Source organism: Idiotropiscis lumnitzeri, chromosome 9, assembly GCF_059441095.1.
Source record: "Idiotropiscis lumnitzeri isolate Australia: NSW breed Sydney's pygmy pipehorse chromosome 9, RoL_Ilum_1.0, whole genome shotgun sequence".
Taxonomy (NCBI): Eukaryota; Metazoa; Chordata; class Actinopteri; order Syngnathiformes; family Syngnathidae; genus Idiotropiscis; species Idiotropiscis lumnitzeri.
Window position 1 is genome coordinate 14,499,066 of NC_142399.1, and position 21,859 is coordinate 14,520,924.

At 40.7% G+C, this 21,859-nt stretch overlaps 1 protein-coding gene across 1 annotated transcript; it reads right to left on the minus strand.

Annotated features, from left to right (window-relative positions):
* Positions 1-762: 762 nt before the first annotated feature.
* On the minus strand, positions 763-21,809 carry ret (ret proto-oncogene receptor tyrosine kinase). The gene is made up of 20 exons (XM_088304178.1): positions 21,454-21,809; positions 11,464-11,709; positions 10,978-11,271; positions 9,285-9,523; positions 9,012-9,207; positions 8,295-8,494; positions 7,233-7,515; positions 6,931-7,053; positions 6,690-6,800; positions 6,469-6,582; positions 4,169-4,413; positions 3,931-4,078; positions 3,666-3,773; positions 3,376-3,590; positions 3,164-3,286; positions 3,021-3,091; positions 2,767-2,904; positions 2,545-2,644; positions 1,869-2,016; positions 763-1,057 (listed from the first exon to the last, which is right to left on the minus strand). Exons 1-20 carry the CDS (start codon positions 21,521-21,523, stop codon positions 900-902), a joined length of 3,330 nt encoding a protein of 1,109 aa, XP_088160304.1. The 5' UTR covers positions 21,524-21,809; the 3' UTR covers positions 763-899.
* Positions 21,810-21,859: the final 50 nt, after the last annotated feature.

Consider the following 21,859-nt stretch of genomic DNA (forward strand, 5'->3'; position numbering starts at 1 on the left):
GGCGATCAATCCAGGGTGTAGTCTGTGTTTTCTGTTTCTCCGTGACCCTGAACAGGATTAGTGGTGTAAACCAATCATATCATATCATTTCATATATTCAGTGCAGCTCTTTCTGCTTCACGCAAAAAATGGACTGTGAAGCTATTGTACATTTGTATTTTTTATTAACTGTAACATAATCAAATTAACAGCAATGATAGCACTCGTTAGTTTACATACATTTTCCCTTGACGTTGCTTTTGCACTGAGTGAAAAAAAAGACATTTTATCCGTCTCTGAAAATGTCCCCAATTTGCATGAAGTCATCAAACAAAGTAGCACTAATTTACTGACATTTTTCACGTAATAAAAAAATAAAAATAAGGGGTCAGGTTTACCTCTGTTTGGAAATGTTTTTGAAACATCACATGGGTAGAACAGAAAATTAGTCTTTGGACATAGCAAGGAGCGCAGTCCTCCAAAGTAGAAACTTTACATTTTTCGTCCACGCAGTTCCAGCTGTCGAGATGATGGTAAAGTCCCCTTTAATTCCTGGGCTGGAACATTATCGTCACAGTAGCACAGTAATATTTGGAGGCTATTGTCGAAGCGGCACAGGCACTTAAAAGACATTGACACTGACATACAATCTGGTACAACAGTCATGCAGTGATACAACGTGGCCAACATGACTGTGAGGTAATAATTAACATACATAAGAGCTGAATGAAACATGGCCTACTTTGGTCCAGCTAGTTTCGCAGCAAAAAAAAACAAAAAAAAAAAAACCAGTTTTAATACCCGTGCAACAGAAATAAAAGGGAACCAACTTTAGCATCAGATTGTATATACACAGTCTTATAGAAATATACACATCTACCAACACATCTTTTCTACAATGTGGATTTGTCTTGTCACATCTAGCTATCAAGCTTGTCCACAGTTTTTGCGGGTGAAGGCAAAGCCATCCAGTTTGCATAAACACTATCATTGGCATATCTTGTAAAGACTGGATTAGTGGCATCATGTCTGTTGAGCGGTACCGGGCTCTTCTCGGGCCAGTTCGGGTATGACATGCCTAAAAATGAGAACACATCATTTTTCTGCACTCAGTGAAAGATAAGCAGCGTGCAGACAGCAAGGCTTTTAAATCAAACTCTGCAGTGGCCGGAGGGGTGGTGGTGGGAGGTGGAATTGAACCGAACAAACATTTCAGTTACGGCTTTGTCACCGTTATCAATGTATCAATGTCTTTGTAATGTATCAAGGCATCAGTTAATATTGCATTAGCAACCTGTACATTCTGTTTATTGAAGTATCTTCACCAAAGAGTTGCACTCAAAAGCCTTACTGCTTCTCCATTCAGTATTATGGAATCATTATATATTAATAGCTACATATAGAAAAGGCGAGGAAAATTTAAGACAATCTGAAATTCAAACAACAAGTAGTGATTGATTCAGCGAGGACCTGTTTCAAATGTCACCGGTTTCCATCAGTGCCCACAAAGGAGGACATTAGGAACCCCCTGTACCCCCCCAAAAAAGTGAAAAACAATTATATCTACAAATAAAACGTTAATGAAGGCGGAATGGTGTTGTATAAATTAAAATGATGAGTGCAATCAGTATTTGCAAATGTCGAGTTTTTGGTCAGCTTTCCTGTACATTAGAAGCAGGTCCAAATAAAACAGAATGCAAGACAACACATAGTATTGTATTTCACTGAGCCTCTTAATTTACGATGAAATGGTCAGGAATAATCAGCTAAAGGCATGCCCAGATCACAGTCACACACACCTGACTATAGAAAGCCAAACATACACTGGCTAAAACAGAGAGCCTGTTTGCCCTGTTTCTAAAATCTAGTAAATGCATGGGAAATTCTACCATAGAGCTTGTTTTCAATCCATGTGGAGGGGAGGGTTCGAGGGATAGGGGCGTTATTACAGTCCACAAGTGGTGTGTCCTCTTCAGAGAGCGCGTCATCGTACAGCAGGGCGTCAGCAGGCGTGGAGGCTGCCAGGTCCAGGTAATCCTGGCAAAAGCAGATCAAGGTGTGATTAGCCTGATTATGTGGAGCCAGCTGAGTTTTTTTTCTTTTTTTTTTTTTTTTTTAAATCTCCGTGCATGAACACACTTCTTTGTTTGATTATGCTACAACCCTGTTTGAACAAGTGACAATCTCGTGCAGAGTTTAAAATGCATCCTTGACAAGGCCAATTTTTTTTTTTTTTTTGCTGTTTGAAGACTAACGATAGGTTTTGTTTAACCTGCATTACTGATGTGAGTGTATACAAATGTGAATGTAAAAAGAATGAAAATGATTTTTTGGGAAGGAATAACCCCAACAACACAGCCAATGAATAATCTCTTTATCTTCAATATGTATTATAATGCAAGAAATCTTTAGTAGAAATGGACACAACACGCCTCGCTGCAAAGCTGTTGAACCACATCAGCTGCAAATCAGTGCAAAAAAAAGTTGCGCTAATTAATGCAAAAGTCAATGTCAAGTATAACAGAAATGCTGAGAAATTATTTGATTGTTAATGCGTCACCATACCCGACTTTTAACCATCATCTTTTCCAGTTCTTTGCTGATATCGGAGAATGTTGGCCTCTTGTCCGATTCTTGTTTCCAGCATCGGCCCATGAGGTTATACCTACGGAATAAAGTTTTTTGCAGTTGCTCGCGTAAATATTATTCGGCTTTCCCAGCATAGTGCATAGTGTGGTGCATTGCAGCACTTGTAGATGTTACAAACTAACAAAGCGGAGCGCTCACATTTCCTCGGAGCAGTTCTCCGGTCTCTCCATCCTGTAGCCAGTCTTCAACAGGTTAAAGAGGCGTTCAGGTGCAATCCCCGGGTATGGATTGCCCCCTAATGTCACAATTTCCCAAAGGAGCACACCAAAGGACCATCTGGAAGAAAGAAGAAACATTAGACTATCTATACACGCCATTTCAGGGTAATATCTTAAATAATGAAGCATCCAGAGTTATCTCTTTGGAAACCTCAAAATGATGACTGTACTCACACGTCACTTTGTGTTGTATAAATGTGATCAAACAGGGATTCTATCGCCATCCATTTCACAGGTATTCGACCCTTCAAAACAGATACAAGATTTTGATATGCATTCAAAGTTTATGGGGAAATGTCCGTTCTTTCTGTCTTCACCTTGCTCCTCTTAACATAAGAGTCCTCCTCATACACATCTCTAGAGAGGCCAAAGTCGGAGATTTTCATCTTCCTTCCCTCTGCTACAAGCACATTTCGTGCTGCAAGGTCTCTGTGAACAAGCTGTTTGACACATAAAAAAAAAAAATCTAAGCTTAATTACAATATATCATGAAGATGCACCTTCACAAAAAAAAGAAAAAAAGTCAAACCTTCATTTCAGCTAAATACTGCATGCCTCTGGATATTTGCCATGCAAAGGAGATCAGGTCACCCATTGTGAGCGCCCTGTCATCCGGGTTCTCCAAATAGCTGGAGTTTCGGTTGGCGTCCATTCCCATGAAGCTCGGGCCAACTTTCCGGCTCTCGCGAAGGAAGTTACGAAGTGACCCAAATTTGGCATATTCCACGATCAGGTATAATGGACCTATTCAGAGAAAAACAGTCTTCACACTCCAAGCACAACACCGGCTGTCACTGAGGAGCTCGGCTGAGGTCTTACCATCCTGACTGCAAGCTCCATACATCTTTATGACGTGAGGATGGTTAACTTGCTTGAGTAACGTGAATTCTGACAACAGGTCCCGTAGTTCACTATGGGATGCGTTTTCTATCATGGAGAACAACAATGATTTTAAATGAAGAAACCAACAATCAGCTAAGAGCATATTACTAAGTTACATTCAAACTTGAGAAGGTGAGGAACAGGTTTCATTAAATATTTTCTTGACTCAAAAAGATTTTTTTTGTAGTTTGATTGCTCGTACCTTTCAGCATTTTCACAGCCACAGTAGTGTAACCTGCTTTTCCTTTCAGTCTGAATGCCGTCGCTTTAACAACTTTCCCAAACTCTCCCTCTCCCAAAGTCTTGCCAAGCACGAGGTTCTTACGAGGGAATTCCCATTTGGGGTCCTCCTGTTGAAAGTAAACAAACATGATGTTGCGCATGATACTGTATCTCAAAAGTGTTACAAATCAAAATACGCGGCGTGAGAAGAGGCTCACGGGGATTTTAAAGGTGTCGGTCTCGATGGATTCCTGCGAGCCTCTTCGGAGGTTGTTAGCAGGGAAGGTGATGGGATAGGCCTGGGCTGGTCGGCGGAAAGTCATCTCAGCAGATGCTATTGGGGGCTTGGGTGAGTTCTTGTGGTAGCGGTGGATGAAGTATGAAGAAAGGAGGATGGAAACGATGAAGGAGAGGAGTAGAACGGTGGCAATGACCGTCTTACACATGTCATCGCAGAGTGCATCTGGCGGGGACAGTGGAAATGTGACATAAGTACTGGCATCAAGCAGGATTTCATAATTATATTTTTAGTACGTTATGGCAATGCTGCTAATTTGATACATGACCAAAAAAAAGGGAAAAACATTGTAGCAGTGTGTAAATGGAGTTATTGAAATGAAAGTACCACAAATATCCAGAGTCTTTCGTAACTCCGGGAGGACCTCATCCACTCGTGGGGCCCTGCCACCAAAGAGCTTTTTAACCACCTCAGTAACTTCAAGACGAGAGATAAATGAGCTTCCTCAAAGGAACAAATTAATGGGATATGGGTCCGTTATTTAGGTGTGCTGCCAACAAGCGATGTCATAGGCCAGCGCTTATGTTTGGGGTACCCGCTCTGACTCCCGCCAGTTAGTGGCCAAACTTGGAGGAGAAGGACATATGTTGCAGTCTCACTGTTTTCCTGAGCGACACGACTCATTTTTGTGATGCAAGGTGACGTGTGGATGATTCCGCTGTTCATGTGAGATTAAGCCATCCTTCTACCGGGCTCATCACCTTTTGCTCATGAGCATGAATAAATAATGAGCATTTTTCATATCCCAGCATTGGCATGACTGTGGATTTTTTTTCCCCTCTCGTCTTTTTCTCCTTACCGCACTGAATCAAAATGTTGAGTGGAATTGAGGAGTTCTTCAAAGTATGCTAGCCTCCTTTCCACCAGGACTAACCCCAACGTACAGGCACCATGCTGGGGGGGCAATAAGTGTGCCTACACCTGCTCGGCGCTTCTTACTGTGGACGACCCCAGAGTGGAAAAGAGTCCAACCCCTCTCAAGATTACTGGAGCCCAAACTGTGTGCTGAGGCGAGCCCGTCTGGTCGAAATCGCTCAACCTCACACACCAGCTCAGGCACTTTACCTGCCAGAGAGATGACAGTCCATGTCTCCGGAGCTAGCCTCTGTAGTCGGGGATTGTACTGCTAAGGTCCCTGCCCTCAGCTGCCCCCCAAAATGACTTCTCGACCCCCCGTAGCCCTTCTCACAGTTGGTGACCCCATCGAAGGGGGACCCATGTTGCCTTTTCGAGCTGTGCCTGGCTGGACTTCATAGGTGCAGACCTGGAGAACAGCCACTTGTCATCAAACCTGTTTGCCCTGGGTGACCCAACCAGGGGCGTAAAGCCCCGGGCAATGTAGCTCCTCGGCTCATTGGGCCACACAAACCACTTGACCACCATAAGGTGACGGCTCAAGGAACGGATTGTCGCAGATGGAAGCACTGATTTTTGCATTTGTATTTATCAGTCATTATTATGCTGTCACGGCACTCCTAACCGTTAGCCAAGCACAGGCAATAGTTGTGAAATTCTTCAATTTAAAGCATCTGTTTTTGTTTTTGTCGTAGTTCACGATCTTAACAGCTAATAGACAGAGATAAGTGCCTCCGAAGTGGTTTAAGTAACCCGATCCCTCCCTCCTCTCCACACTGAGGCAAGCCATGTGTCTTCTTGTCACATGGAGCAATTTGAGTGAGTCGCCCTACCTTAGTTAAACAAGGATATGTGGCAAATCTCTTAACTTCTGCCAACACGTTTTTATCATTATCAGCTAATCAGAGCCAGGAACAGGTTTTCGTTCAGTGCCGCAGTCCTTTTTGCATTGCAATGGGAGAAACAATTTTCGTATGCTAATGTGCTAATATTAAAGCCATCTGCTACTGACTAGATAACTGACAGGATGCCCGTTTGGGTTGAAACTCCGATTTTGAGTGTGTGCGTGAGCGTGCACGATTTTGAGCGTTAAAATGTGAATTCCTGGAAAATCGTTAAATGTTTTCCCTAAATTCCCGATGGGCGGCACGGTCTTGCCCCCTAATGTGCCTAACCGACAACAGAAAGCGGTGTTCTTGCCAATAGTAGTCAGTGTCAATCCACGAAAGTGGACAAAATGGTTAACTATATTGAATGTTGAAAAATTCTTATATATTCTTATCAATTACAATAAACGTATTGAGAAGATTCAGTTCACTTCATTCAATTTCCAAATGAGTTGTGATTCGTTACATGACAACACACCCTCAATATCATCCTTTTCACAGAAGCATCTCTCCATTAAGCAGTAACAGGTCCCGTAGCCAGCCTGGATTCCATTCCTCAGGCCCAGTTCATGACCTCCGGTGACAGTTTCCTCTTCACACACAGATAAAATAAGCACACACACACACACACACACAGTCAAGATTGTGAAAGCAACATTCTGAATCTGCCATGACTCTGAAAAAAAAGAATGAACTTACTCGTACAATCTTGCGGGCATATTGCTGTATCTTTTCTTTCAATTGCATCGCAGAAGCTATCTGGACATGTGCGCAGGTCTGGGGAGCAGGTCGAGTAGTTTTCCGCAATTCCTGGAACAATAATAATATTGATATATTTTATATTTAAATAGCATGGTATGTTGAAACTCCTGTGGTTGGCTCCCAATGATATATCTATATATATATATATATTTTTACTCCTGTAAACTTTTAAAATGACCTTTTTCAGTGCCTTGCCTCCACTGGCATCTCCCCGTAGTCGCCCCCAGGCCTCTGGTGGACTCACAGTCTCCTCGACGTCTGTTTTCAGCGCAGGGCAGGAACTGCTGACTCTCCTGGTTTACTACATGAAACAAACGTAAAACATACTTTATTAAGTACACCACTTCATTCTCAATTGGATAAAAAAACAGGACTGAGGTGAAACGAAGTGCTGATAAACCCTTCTTAGGTTTAGTTCAAGTACTGACTTCACTTTAAATGTGAACATTGCATTGAGTTTAGCATTTGCTGGTATTCCACCTTCAGCGTCCAGAATGATTTGGATCTGAGTGCTGGCTTCCGACTCTGTGTGCGCCGCCTGAGCTACGACGATGTACTGCAGATCCTGGCACTCATCTCGTCGCAGAGGCTCAGTGTCGTTCACGTAGAGGAGTCCCCACATTTCATCTGGTGCCTGGGTGATACTTATGGCTGCATAGCAGGACAGCTCGTCAGCAGAGACGTTCTTATCAGGTACCTTGAGTTGGTATGTGACATTGAAGCCATCAAACTGCTGGCAGTTTTCCACGCAGACTCTGCCAACCTGCAATGGGATAGAAGGAGGTTTGACGTCACTTTCATTTGTGTCCTACGATTGACTGGTGGCCCGTTCATTGAGCACCCGAAAAGTAGCTTGCATCGGGGCCAGCTCTCCAACATTGCTTATGAGGATAGGCGATACAGCAAATGGATGGATGGATAACGTCGGTTGTTATTGAGTCAGCAGAAGGCCGGCTTGACAAGAGGTAAAGATCTGTCACTCTGATGAGGTGTCCACAAAGCAGGAATGTGGTTTTTCAGGTAACGCGGCGGCACATATTTGTCACGCAACATATAACGCAACATAGTAATGCACGTGGCATGTCGGCTTTCACATACTAAACAACAACGAAATGAATACAAAATTATGTGTTCCCAATAATAATAATATAAATAAAAAATATATGTTAGCTCATGTGATCACTAAAATCTTTGAGAGCATGCTTTAACAATCTTCTCTTCACTTTAATTTCGCCAAGTCATACATTTTTGGTCTCTCAAAAAGAAACCACCAGTGCGTTGGACTCTTTTGTTGACAAAATATTTGATTGATCAGAGTTTAATGAAAACTGGAAAAAATGGACCACTGGAACGATCCATCACCACGGCTAATCTCAAACCTTAAAGATTAGCTAGAAGTAGTGGATTGATCGAAATAACTCAAATTCGCAAACGAACTTAAAAAACGCATCACAATTTTGCCCACACAAGTTGACCTTTCGTCTCAAAATCAGCCCATAAGATTGAATCTACTCACATACACTAGTAGCTGAATTGGAGTACCTGAGCATAAATCGAAGCTTTACGTGTGAGCGTGAAGATATGCGTGATGTTCTCAAAGCGGATGTGGACCGGTAAGATGGTGACATCAAAGTGAAGTAACACAGTTGCATTAGGACCAGGATAGGTGGTGTCATTGACCAGGTAGTCGATCTGCACGCTGCGATTCTCTGTCACAGGCAGGTTCCTCTTAAGGATCAGCTCTAAAAGGGAGGCACAACAGGTTTTCTTCTCAAACATCTGCACTTAAACGAGAAGTCAACCCCAAAAAGTTCCTTCCAAGAATATGTTCTAAGCAGGCCCGCTTGTCACAACATGACATTCTGATTACTACTGCGTTTGTAGAATGTGACTTAGGCTGTAAAATACACTCTTTTTTTTGCCATTTAGTCATTTCTGTCAACTTAAAATGACATCACAGTTGCTCAGGGCTCAGATAACAACCAGTCATGGCACAACTTCAGAAAACACGTTTGCTGCGATTGGTTGACCCTGTGATGTCATTTTCAGTCGACCGAAGTGGCAAACAAAATGGCCGCCCCCTGAGATGGCTATAAACGGGTGCATTTGGCTTCTTAACTCAAATTCCACAACTGTAATATTGATCAGAATGCTATCTTTAGACTAATGAAGGCACATAGAACATTTTCCTGCAACTATTTTTCTGGGGGGTTGACTTCCCCTTTAAAAAGAGGAGATTCAGGTCATGGGATTACTCACGATAGTTATGAATGGTTTCTCTGACGCCGTTACGAGCAGCTTTCTTTTCACTGAAGCTGCGTCTGACACCAAACGTTTCATTTGTCCAGGGGTCAGCGTTGAGCAAGGACTCAAAATACATATTGTGACTCTGGTCTGTGGAATACATGGAGGTCAAGTCCCTGTCAAAAACGGACAATGTGCCATAAGTAGCACCCTGGAAAGAGACAGATGAGATAGATCAGCATTTGGATGAATGTAATATCAGATCCAGTCTTCTATTTGTTTTCTTACTTTAGTCCGATTGAAGCTGATGACAATATCTGCTGTGGCTGTTCCATTTACATAAGGTGCGTTATCGTCCTCGTCATTGACAAAAACATCCAGAGGGGTGTCGAGCGTGGTGATAGCGGCCTCTGTAGTAACCGTGCAAACCAGCAGGAGTCTATAACGTTCACTCTCTTCTCGGTCTAAAGGAGTGGTCACAACCATTTCTGAGGTGTTCTGATTCACAGTGAAGGGTGCAGGTGCGTCTATTAGAACAAGAGGAAATATGCACCCCTGTTTAGACTACACCGGAAAGATGTGCTCGGTCAAGATTAGGGATAACGTCAGTGGCCATTAGCGTGTTTCAAAATGTGGTCTATAAAGTTCACCACCAAGGGGCCAGTGGTGGGCACCAGGTTACTCCCAAGGACCACATGAGGCACTGTCGGCTTGTTCTTAAAATAGCTCACCGGTGCTGTGATGTTGCTGTAGAAGTGATCATTTGAAAATGTAAACACTTTCAGAGTTGCATGGTTCTCTGATAGAAAAGTACAAGAATACCTCACAGTTTAATATTACACGATAGAAATTGTTTTTAGTATGCTATTTGAAGAGTAACAGTTTTTTTTCGCTTTCACTGTTGTTTTTGTTTATTGCTATGGTTTCAATATTGCTTTCAAAGTGACTTCATGCGGATACTGCAAAAATAAAGTAATAAATAAAAATTAAAATATAAAATTGAGTGTTGCTTCCGACCTTGTTAAATCGAGGTTGAAATTATTATGAGAAATCAACATGATCAGTTTATTTACATAAATGAATTAATTATGAATATATAACATATAATTCATGGTATTTTGAGCAAATAAGCAATTTGAGAAGTGTGTATCAAATTGGTAGCTCTCTGCATTACCGGTAACTAAGTAGTTCTCAGTTTCAAAAAGGTTGCTGACCTCTGATCTCTAGAGCATATATATATATATATATATATATATATATATATATATAAATATATATATATATATATATATATATATATATATATTTATTTATTTTGTTTACTGTTGTGCCCAGTAATCAAAATTGTCATTTTATGTAACTGACATTAACTATTCATTACAATGACAATAAAGGGATTTCTGATTCTGATTCTGATTCTGATTCTGATTTGTACTTTTTGTTTTGGGTTCATTTCTGCATCTATAGTTTTTGTTTGATTTTTCACTTTTACTTCCTGGAAGTAAATGAGTTGAATCAGTACTTATATTCTTCACGGTCTTTTTGTTTTTATTTCACAAATACTGTATCTGTACATATTCTTAACTACAAACTACATCGTGAGAGTTAATCATGAGGTCTTTTATGCTTTTATGCGTGACCCCAGCATAGACGCTGGAGATGGGTGAAGTACTACTCCTTAGGGTTGTCGTCATCAGTGTACACATAATTAAACCCTGACATCCAGGATGAGGTTTTCACTTCCTCAGCCTTCTCTGACAAATGTCAGAAATTGGATGGTGGGGTCATCTACAATACAATTTTATAGTGTACTAAACAGAACTGTGAAACTATGGCTCAACACTATGTACCATATTCAGTGTTTAAAATGTATAGGTGGGTTCCAAAGCTGTAAAAGTATTGGGTCAGCACTAAAAAGCAGTGCCAGTGACGATATCGGTCATTCAACCCAACAATTGTGTACTTTTTGTTCACATCTAACCTGATTCCACACTGTAAGAAATGGTGTAGTTGGGGCAGACGTTGAGCCTCGTGAGTCGTTGCAGCCGCATTACGGCCCCGGGGAATCTGTTCTCCATGATGTGTGGCTTGGAAGTGTCTCGGTGAGGGAAGCATAGCTCTTTCATATCTGTCTGAGCACATTGTGGCATTGTGGCATTAACAAAGTCCAGGATGATCCGAGGTTTTTTTTTAGGGATGCACCAGGACTTCTTGGTGGCCTTAGGTAGACCCATAACATAGAAGGACAACTTCTTCACTGACCATGAAGGTGTATCTGATAAGATGCAGAAAGAGAGAGAAACAAAACAGGCATTTTAATCTCCAACAGACCACCTCCTGAGGATGGAACTCCTTTATCAGTATGGGAAGCGTGTAGCCATCGAATTGAATCCTAATGTAGAGGATATCTGACAGCATCACCACAATAGGCCCCTACACTAACGTAAAATGCTTGTATACCACTCACATAGTGAGGCAAAGTCATTCTCGTCCAGGGTTTTGTTCAAGGACAGAACTCCGGTGTTGGTGTCCATGTTAAACCAGGAGCTGTAGTCTGGACGCTTCAGCGAGCTCGACCAGCACAGATAAAAATGCGGCTTCTCTGACTCCTTGTCGAGCATGGCGTGGACCTGGAGGACCCAGCTCCCTGCTGTCTGGCCAACATAAATGGTCTCCTTGTACTCATTCTGAGGGAAGTACAATCCTTTTGCCCCTGGTTAACACACACAATGAAAATGGTCTGTTTAGAAGACAAGAGATACATGATATACATGGAAACAAAAAAATGTCCAGAATGAATTGCGGTTAGCGGCACGATGGCCTCACAGTGCAGAGGTTTGATTCCGGCTCCGGCCTTCCTGTGTGGAGTTTGCATGTTCTCCCCGTGAATACCAAATTGCCATTAGGTATGAGTGTAAGAGCGGATGGTTGTTCGTCTTTGTGTGCCCTGCAATTGGCTGGCAACCAGTTCAGGGTGTACCCCGCTTACTGTCCGCAGCTTGGAGAGGCTCCAGCATTTCCCACCACCCTTGTGAGGACAAGCGGTAGAGATTTTTGATGGATGGTTGGATAATTGCGATTAATCACAATTTTTAACTACTATTTTTTCGTAAAGCTTGTAACAGATATTTACTTGAATAATACCTTCAAATCACCAAATATGAAGTGCATTTTAATTCAAAGTCCGAGTAGCTTTCTTTGATCCTGGAATACGATCCAAACGGACAGGCATTTTTCTAAGACAAAATTCTCAAAACTTATATAGCATAGCATATTTAGTTCACACTCCAGCAGTGATTGCGTGGTGTTTTGTTCTGAGATGTGCTAAAGATGTACAGCTAATATGGTACGGTATTTTAATTTGACTTCGCAAAGTATGCAAATTAGGTTTGAAGCAAATAAAACTGAGACTGAGTTAAATGGGTCAAAATATTTAACTGTGTTAAAAAAAATTCTAATTAATCTCCAGCATTAATAGCCCTCATATATATATATATATATATATATATCTATATATATATATATATATATATATATATATATATATAGATATATACACACACACACACACACACACACACACACATCGGGGGGCCTCTGCCCAACAGTCACACGTCTCCCCCCACCTTCTCCTCCATTCAGTTAGCGGAAATTGAAAGGAGGGCTCAAATGACACTTAGGCAGGTCTTTTAATGAATTTCTCATGTGGTCGATAATCATGTGGTTTCCGATCGTCCTTGTATTCACCTTGAGAAGTTTAATTACGCCAGATCACATGATACAGAGGAGAAATTAATCATTACCTACCAGAGGAAGGGGTTGGTATATGAGCTTGAAAGGCTAATCCATAAGGAGCTGCATCACATCATCTATATGTTTTACAGGAAAATTGAGATGCAAGTGTTCGTCCTGTAATTACATCCCCGCTATGATCCCCTTTGACGACAGTGGGCGACCATTTAGGGAGTGCGCTAATGTCATTAGTAGACAGCAAAACTAGATTTTCTATTTCTGTTGGTGCAATTCAGGCCTCAGCTCTGGTTTCAGACATTGATTTAATTTCACTGGACTTGGATGACAGGAGGCTGGATTGATGGATAAAATGTTCCTTCCTGAAAGATTGTGATTCACTCAGGGTGGCTACAACCATTTTTGTTTAAATTGTTCCTGCAGAAAAAAATACCACGGTCCTTTTGCTTGTTCCTCTTGTGGGATGAGCTATAACAATTTGATTTACCTTAATTTAATTTTATGACTCTGGAAAATATTTTTTCAGTTCCAGCCAAGTAAAAAGACAAAGGCAAAATGTATGGTCAATGTATGATCAAAATTACCAACACAAATACATACAAAGTCATACGCCCCGACTAACGTACATTTTTCTTGTTTTTGTGACTGCCAGATGACAGTGGAGATGCATTTAATGGATTGGAATGTTTAACCATTATGCTCAATAGTGACCAGAGACAAAATGATTATAAGTAAGAGACAAAAAGCCAATCTTAAATTTGTTGTCTGATTATTTAAAAAGTGTGGGTGTTTTTCATGTTTCTGGGTTTAGATTCATTAAATTTGAATTTGGCAAGGACACTTGCAATTGTAGGTGATGTTGGGGAAAGATACAGTCCAGAAAAAAGGCTGGCCTCTAATTATACCAATTACAGCCTATAGAGGGCACTATTATCTCGGTAAGCGAGACCCATGCTCGTCACTGTTGAAAGCGTTTATGATTCTCATAAATCAGCAAACAAATGACAATAATCACTCACAATGATTTATTTCTAGACATAAAAATAACAAAATTATTATTATTAATATTAGATGGAATCATCGGCTCTTCAGATAAGCAACTAGAATGTCCCGGCGTCTAATCAAACGGGAACAAAGCATATTTCTGAAAGCAAATGTTGGCGTGAAGCCAACATGGCAATGCAACACAACTTGCTCATATCAGTCAAAATTCAATTTCTCTCCAGGACTGAAGCCAATGGAAAGCAAGTAATCAGACTTAATTGAATGGATGAAGCTGACCTCTTAGGGGAAATCATATCTTTGGTTTGTAAAAACACGATGCGTCATTGCCTTCCTCCTGAAATGATACTAAAGTGACATTTCAGTTCCTCAGACCATGTAGGGTTAATAGTACATAACACATATTCAAATAAATAATGCTCTTCCAAGAATTGGAATACCAGAGTAAATTATTTCTGGAACAGCCTGTTCGCAAATATTACCTCGATAAGCTGAACCTTCACAACCATCAAACAGTTATAAAAGCTGATGCCGAGCTGCACCTGCTACACGCGTAATCTCCTCAAAAGTCGGAGTGTGTAATTTTGCAGACAGAAACTGTTTGAACAAGAGGTCTGTTGCATTCCCCCTTGTTTACAAGAGCGTCTCTACCTCCGAGTGGATGCGAAAAACACTAGAAAACAGCCACAATGGTGGCACACTCTTTGCTTGACCTTGTTTCGATGCCAGTCGGTAATAATGATCCGCGTGTCTATTTTTCCTCATATATTATCTGTGGAAGGACAAAGGGGACAGAGCCTCATCACAAATACTATGAGATGCAGCACAAACCAAAGTGTGTCTAGAGGTGCTTAGTCGGGGGTGGGCTGCTAGGGTGGGACGCCCTTTTCTGTTGTCCTAGACAAAGACGGGAACTCAATTAGCTCAATGCACGCTCGGACTGATAGATTTACCAGCAATGAGCTCATGCGCTTGCCAATGCTCGCAAGACAAACTGTTGATATCCGAAGGAAATAATACCGAGAGCAACACACAACATCGCCATCGACAGAAAGCAAGCTGCATCTCCAACACTCTATATGTTATCCAACCTCTCTTTCCGATAGTCTTGCTCGGGTGCTGTGAGCACAGAGGCCTCTGTTTGCCAAGGTCAACATGCTCTGCATGTGTCCTTGGAAACGACTCATTGGAAAGGCAGCAGAGCAATCAATAACCATACTAATCAACAGTGATGCTGATTGTTTTCCCCTGATGAGACAGCCAGGGAGTTGAAGGCAGCATGTGTAAAATCATCCCACGGCACACATAATTGACCCGCTCATGGAAGCATTATTAGTCCGCGAGGACGGGCACAGCAAAATAAAGCGTAATAATTTGAAGCTTCATCCACTTCAAATATGTGTGTGATTGCAATCCATTATACAGTTCAATAAAATAAACACCACAATTACACTAAAATCATCAGCTATCATGACACCACTTGTTATGAGGTAACAGTTACATGTTCACTGCCAGAATTCAATTTGCTAAAAAATTCCATGTTGAGAAAAAATTATTGATCATAACATTTTAAAGTGTCTCCTCCAAAAGTATGCGGTATTGTTTCACCATAGCGCACTCGATCTGAATCGAATAAAGATCATGCTTTCAAAGCAGATTAGCTGTTAATAGAAAATAGTCATTTCCTGTAACTAAGGCAGCATTATGATCATCATATATGATCACTTGCAGCAAAAGCTAATCAGGTAGTTTGCTCAGTTGGCTGTGCTGCATACCTTAACATAATAATCCATTACACCAGAATGTAATCCAATTCGCTCAAAGAGAATAGAAGAGCACAAGATCCAATGTACCGTGTTCATCAGTCATCAACAAATCTAATAGAACATCTCCTTTGGGGTTAGTAGCAAGTACAAATTAAGTTTTAAGAACTCCCAGGGGTCTGTCGGCGGGAGCAAGAATCGTTCACGTGACGCAAACTACGAGTCATTATTCTGCTTTGGGAAAACATCTCATCACGACGATAGTGATTAGGCAATCGCAGCCAATGTTGCTAAAAATTAATTACAGAGGAGAATAATAACAATTTCCAATCTAATTTTACATATAAAATATTGTGCAAACCTATGGGTTGTTGTTTTTTTTTTACAAGGCTTAACTATAGGATGTCAATGTATAAAGCTCTTATGTAAAAATTGAAAATAAAAATATTTTTTATTTTTTTTTGCAGGCCACTTGCTGGTTTATAGAGGATGACAAAAAGATAATTCTCAGGGATAGATAGTTCCACTGATGCTACAGCGATTAAAATCCCCAAAATAAACTCGGCATCCATACTTTTATCTGGCTAGTCATCAACATTTTTTGGATAACCAGATAACAAACTCTAAAATGACTTATAAAACAACAAAGCTAATATTTAAACTTTCAGAGTTTTCACAGTCAGGTTCTCCTCAGTTCTACAGCTGTTCACATCGAGCTTATGATGGGACAAAGAGATGGAATTTCCTTATAGGAGGTGGAGGTGCGGATCCTCCAGCACAAATGGAACTAAAGCTCTCAAGGTTACTGGCACGAGCTGGTGGAAAATTAATTTGTGAAGTGAAGGCTTGAACAAATGGTTAGTGGATTGGGAAGTCGCACATGCAGAAATTCAGATTCAAATGTGTGCGTGTGTGTGTGTGTGTGGGGGGGGTGTTTGTAGGACGTTTGGGTCTGTACTCTGTTGGTTGCTTCAATTGGTGTTCCCTGGGTACTCAAACTTCCGCACACATTTCAAAAACATATTTCTTAGATTATATGGAGACTCTAAATCAGGGATGGGCAACGTAAATGCTGGAGGGGGCAATTTAGGACCATGCACTTCTTAACCAGATGTATGACAACAACGCTATTTCAAATATGGACAAAATATATGCTCTGAGTATATTTTATTTTTGATAATACATTTTTCAATACAAGTAGGAAAAAAGATCGACTATTCTAACACAACAACAAAGTGTTTGAAGCAAACAACTAAATGACCTTATAATGGATTTTTTTTTTAGTGTAAAGGGGTCTCTTGCATTAAAAAAAGAACATTCAAAGAGAGCACGAAACATCTGAAGAAGAAACCAATATTAAGTGCAAGAACTCGCTTTTTCACAAAATAAACTCACTGAAAATGTTGACCTTATTGAGGTTCTAAGTTTGTCCTGCATATGATTCCAAATCCATAAAAAAATTATTGAACCTTCTCACATTGTTATATCGGACAATATAAGACCCCGTGTAAGCGCAACTATGACATGTCTGCCATCTAGTGGTGAGTGGTGATATAACAACTTACAACTACAGTCGGCCACTGGATATTTGCAATTTGGCACCTGTGGAGTCGTATATTCACAGTTTTTTCTCTTTCTTTCACAATGTGTTTTCTTATTTGAGATATTATTTTTTCATGATATTACCCACTTGCCCCCATTTTCACGAGTATTTAGTAATCAATTAATTAAAAAGTATTTCAGTTTGTAAAAGAAAAAAAATCCCATCCCTGCTCTAAATTAACCATAATTGAGAGTGAGTTACTTTTTTTCTTTGTCTATATGTGACCTGCGAAGGGTGTACCCTGCCTCTCATCCTTGGTCAAGTGGGAGGCTCCATCCCACCCACGACTGTCGTGAGGATAAGCAGTATGAAAAATGTTTTGAATTGGACACTGACCAACATGTTCAGCGAAAAAAATAATAATTTACTGTTATTCCTCTCATTTGGATCTGCAGTAGTCATACTGGCCAAGGACAATTCTTGGTTTCACTCATAGTTATAAATACTGTTCCAAACTCGGTGGCTACCACTGGGGAACTGGAGAATAACTTGTCAGGACCGATGTGAAACAAAAGGCCAAAATTCCCAAGGGGCAAAATTTCAGTCAACGTCTCTTTGTCCTTTCATCGCAGCGGATTAAATCCTAACCATGCATGAGAAGGAAGCATGACCCATAACTGCCTAAAGGATCATGCAGTGAAGCCTCCATGCAGTTAGGAGGTTGGTGTTAAAACTCCCAGAAGTAATATGAACATAATAGTTGCACATACATTTCTGTTTGCGTTTTGTTCAGTTCCCTGACAAGTGCTTTTGAAATTGTATTAAAAGAAGCCAAGTGACAACAAGAGAGACAAATAGTCAAGAATAATGACACTTCCATATTGGCAACACAAAACCAGAAGCTTTACGAAATAATGTAATGTAATAAGTAGCTAAATCAAATAGCAGCGTCCACCAAATGAGATTTATTGGTTTGGCGCAGCTAAAAGAGAAAGATGGTGATGAAAATGAGGCAAGCTCGAGGGAGGAGATTTGAGAGCGTTTGTGGTTGTGGCTTCCTCTGGGATGGACAAGACGTGGCCACTTGGTTAAGGTTACCAAAGAGCAAAGAGGGTCAAAGGTACGGAAACACGGTCACGGTGGAAGATAAACGGCTCGATGCTTTTATGTGAAAACATCTGTGGCGCGCCTCACGCAAGTGATGGATTACATTTGACTGTCATCTACTAAAAGGATTCCGAAAAGGGCTGTCGTGGGGTTTGTCTACTGCAAAGCTTGCAACTGGGAGCCTTCATCAATTATTAGTCAAGAAAACCATTAAGACTAATCATTACCTTCTTACAATTTTAAGAAAGTCTTTGATGCACAAAAACGGCTTTCCAACAACAACCAATTTTTAGATCGTTGACCTTCATTTACATTTCCTAAAGGTGTAGGCTGCAGTTGCTATTAGACACTGAGCGTTAATTGCCCATTTCCTCAGATTCATTACCTCAGCAAGAAACACTTCACCAATCGGTAACACACAACCTGAAGTGGAGAGGATGGGACCTGCCACTGAATGCATGAGAGAAATGTTTAAAACATTAAAGACCCGCAAATAAGGAGCGCACAAGTAATTTTTCCTCTTACACCATTAGTGCATTAAACATACACGATTCACGGCACAGTTTATCGAGATTCAATACAATTTTTTTCCTTCACATGTCAGCAAAATACAAGTATTAGAAACACCTCTCAAAATGATGCTCTTGCAAGCAACAATAACCACGATAATAAGCATACTGGCAAATTAATACTCAAACAAAGGTGAGCATTATTAACTTTGAAAAAGCAAAACTCATAATACAACTTTAGAATGGGATCTTATCAGTGTCAAGCATGTCTATATCATCCATCCAGCCATCAATTTTCACCTCCAAATAGACATTTATTGCACTTAAAGAGGAGCATAGATGTACACTAAACAACATTGCATATCACTGTATTACATCCACTTTTTACATTCCTTGAACTCTACTTTTACATCCACATATCTTGAATGGTATTTTTCCTCGGGATAGTTGTATTTCATTGTTTTTAATTTTCATCCATTTATATTTTTTTTAATAAAAAAAGAATAATTTTCAACTTTGGCTGATATACCATGATGAATTTGTCTGCCTTATTTTCCAACTTTATAGTGTCGTGCTAAACAGTTAGCAGTTGAAGTCTTTTAATTTTGCACTTAAATTTATTTAAAAAAAATAAATAAATACAAAAACTCAAGGGTTGAGCGTATTCTTGTACATTTCGGAATTGATTACAAATTCAATTCAAAGAAATTTTATTTTGGACATAAACTCCCAAATGCAAAATTGCTGTTCTGCTTTTAGTCAGAAATAAATGAAACACATTTCTTTAAAATTAACTGTCATTGGATTCATTCAAATTTTATGTACCAAAAGGACGAGTGGTATCGGTTACTCTTGATGTTGGTATCGGTAAGTACTCGAGATGAGTACACACACGTACTAGTATCGGCCTAAAAAAAGTGGGATCTCACTTTGAGCTTCAACAAGGAGTAAGCATCATGGGGTTGAGGGAACAATGCAATGAAATCAATGTGATGCGTGCGTCATTTTGGCGACTGATAACAAAGTGAGCGGTATGTTCAGACAATATTTTCCCAAAGAAAACAAATAGGCGGTGTTTGCCCGGAGATGTGAGCAGCTGCTGCACACCTGCCTGCTGCTCACCTCCTTTCCTCTTTCACCCTGCATAAATCTTTTGTTGCCACAATCAGCCAGGTGAGGCGATAATATTGAGTGTATTTCAGCACCAGCCTAATTACCATCGCACGGTCCACTTTCTCAGTCAAAGCAAAGCAACAGCCATCATCATTAGAGAAAATGCTGTCCCATAAAGAAGAACATGTAAATGTCCAATGCTCAGACGTGCGATGCAAACTTTGTGCGCCCTTTTGACAACATGACAAATAATCAGAGGACATTACATACAGCCATATACATATGTCACCTTAAAAATGATCGGGAATCATTTTAACAACCCCGCAAGATGAAAGGCTCTCTCGGGAGATTACGTTTACTGGTCACTCCCCTTTTGCAAAAATTAAAGAGCATGAACAATTCATACGAGAGCGACCGTCTAATTGAAAAGAAATATATGATGAAGTGTTCTGTTTTCGCTTGATAAAATACAATGTAGGCCACTTTCAAAACGAGCATTTTCAGGTGGTGATGCAACTATTAGGACACTTGGCTCTTACATTTGCACATAAAATTAGAACAATGGAGTTGATCATTTCTTTGAATCTATGACAGCTTCCACTTACGGGAACACTTTTTACAAGATGGCTGAGTGTGTCTGTGGGAGGTTTTGACTGTTACATCTGAACCACAGTTAGAAATATTGGCCTGCCAGACAATTTCAATTCGAGTATGTTTCAAAAATGGTGTTTCACACCAAACTCTTGCAAGCATGCCTTGATGGAGCTTGCTTTGTGCATTTGGGCACAGTCACTGGGAAACACGTCTTCCCCATACTGAAAGCTTAGAAAAATTCTAAATATCTGACTTGAGATTCAGGGTGAACTAAGTGTTCACACCCAACCCCGAGTGAAACATAAAACCATTCAAATGTTCACTTCATTACTTTTGTCCCCAGAATATACTTTGCAGCCCAACAAAGATGTCCACGCTCCCGAGCTATGAGCCCCACTTTAAATATAGAGCGCTTGGGACGACCGTGTTGCTACAGTTGGGCTGTGGGATTGTGAAAGGGATTATGATATTATGATATATGGCTGTATTCACTCCACCATTACACCACCATGCCATAACTCACATAACTTGAGATACACACCATGTCTATGCCACTTCACTCACAGAGAGTGCAGTTGGGCTCAGAAAAACAATACCACCCGCTATATTGAAGCTAAAAAAATATTTTGATTGATTGATCGAACCTTTAATTTTAAACATTGAAACAAAAACATGAAAAATACATAATACCCTGAAATTTATGGACAAAAAATAGCAGTATTGTTTATAATCCTTTTTCTTTATCACCGTACCTCATATACAATCCAAACTGTATACTAAAATATATACAACTCAAAAACACGTACATACTCGACCCTTAAGCCCATGACCTGTGCACTATACTTGTTTCATTCCGTGTGTAATCTTTATTTGTAACTTTAAAGTTGCACTTCTAAACAAAATACGTTACTGATCTCCTGGTATACTTTATCAGATGAAGAGCGCAACACATTTGAATGTCAGAAGATTCACACAAGAGAAATAAATCTGTTTTACTCTATCAAATCATGCCCCCCTCTCAGCAATAAACTTTTCCATCTTGTTAAAAAAAAAAAAGTAGTGATGCTGATTCTTACCTCTGAGCAGCATCCACAGCAGCAGCACCGAAGCGCCGTTTCCCCGTGAGAAACCACAACTTGACCCCATCTTCGCCAACCATAAGTGAAAGTTGATGCATGCAAATGCAATTCACACAGTCAACGGAACTAGAAAAAGCGACAATAAAAAGAAAGCAGTGCGCGTGTCCCGCGTGGCCGCCACTCCGAGCCGTCCGTGTTCCGTGGATCCAGCTGCGCGGTGCGGCGCGGCGCGGTGCGGTGCATGCAGGCTCCAAGTGGCTGCAGGAGCTGCTGGGCGGACTGGCTGCGCGGGGCGTTGGGGGTGGGGAGGGTTGTCTTGTGCGCTGATGGGGGGCGCGCAACTCTCTGCCTCATTGCCCACGCTCCTTCCGCAGCAGCAGGCGGCAAAGCATCTACAGGAAAT

Coding starts and splice junctions, on each gene's coding strand:
- ret (XM_088304178.1), bottom strand. CDS start 21,523: ATGGGGTCAAGTTGTGGTTTCTCACGGGGAAACGGCGCTTCGGTGCTG. Junction 7,054..7,232: donor AATCATTCTGGACGCTGAAG/GTGGAATACCAG, acceptor TGTTTCATGTAG/TAAACCAGGAGAGTCAGCAG. Junction 3,287..3,375: donor AGTATTTAGCTGAAATGAAG/GTTTGACTTTTT, acceptor TGTGTCAAACAG/CTTGTTCACAGAGACCTTGC.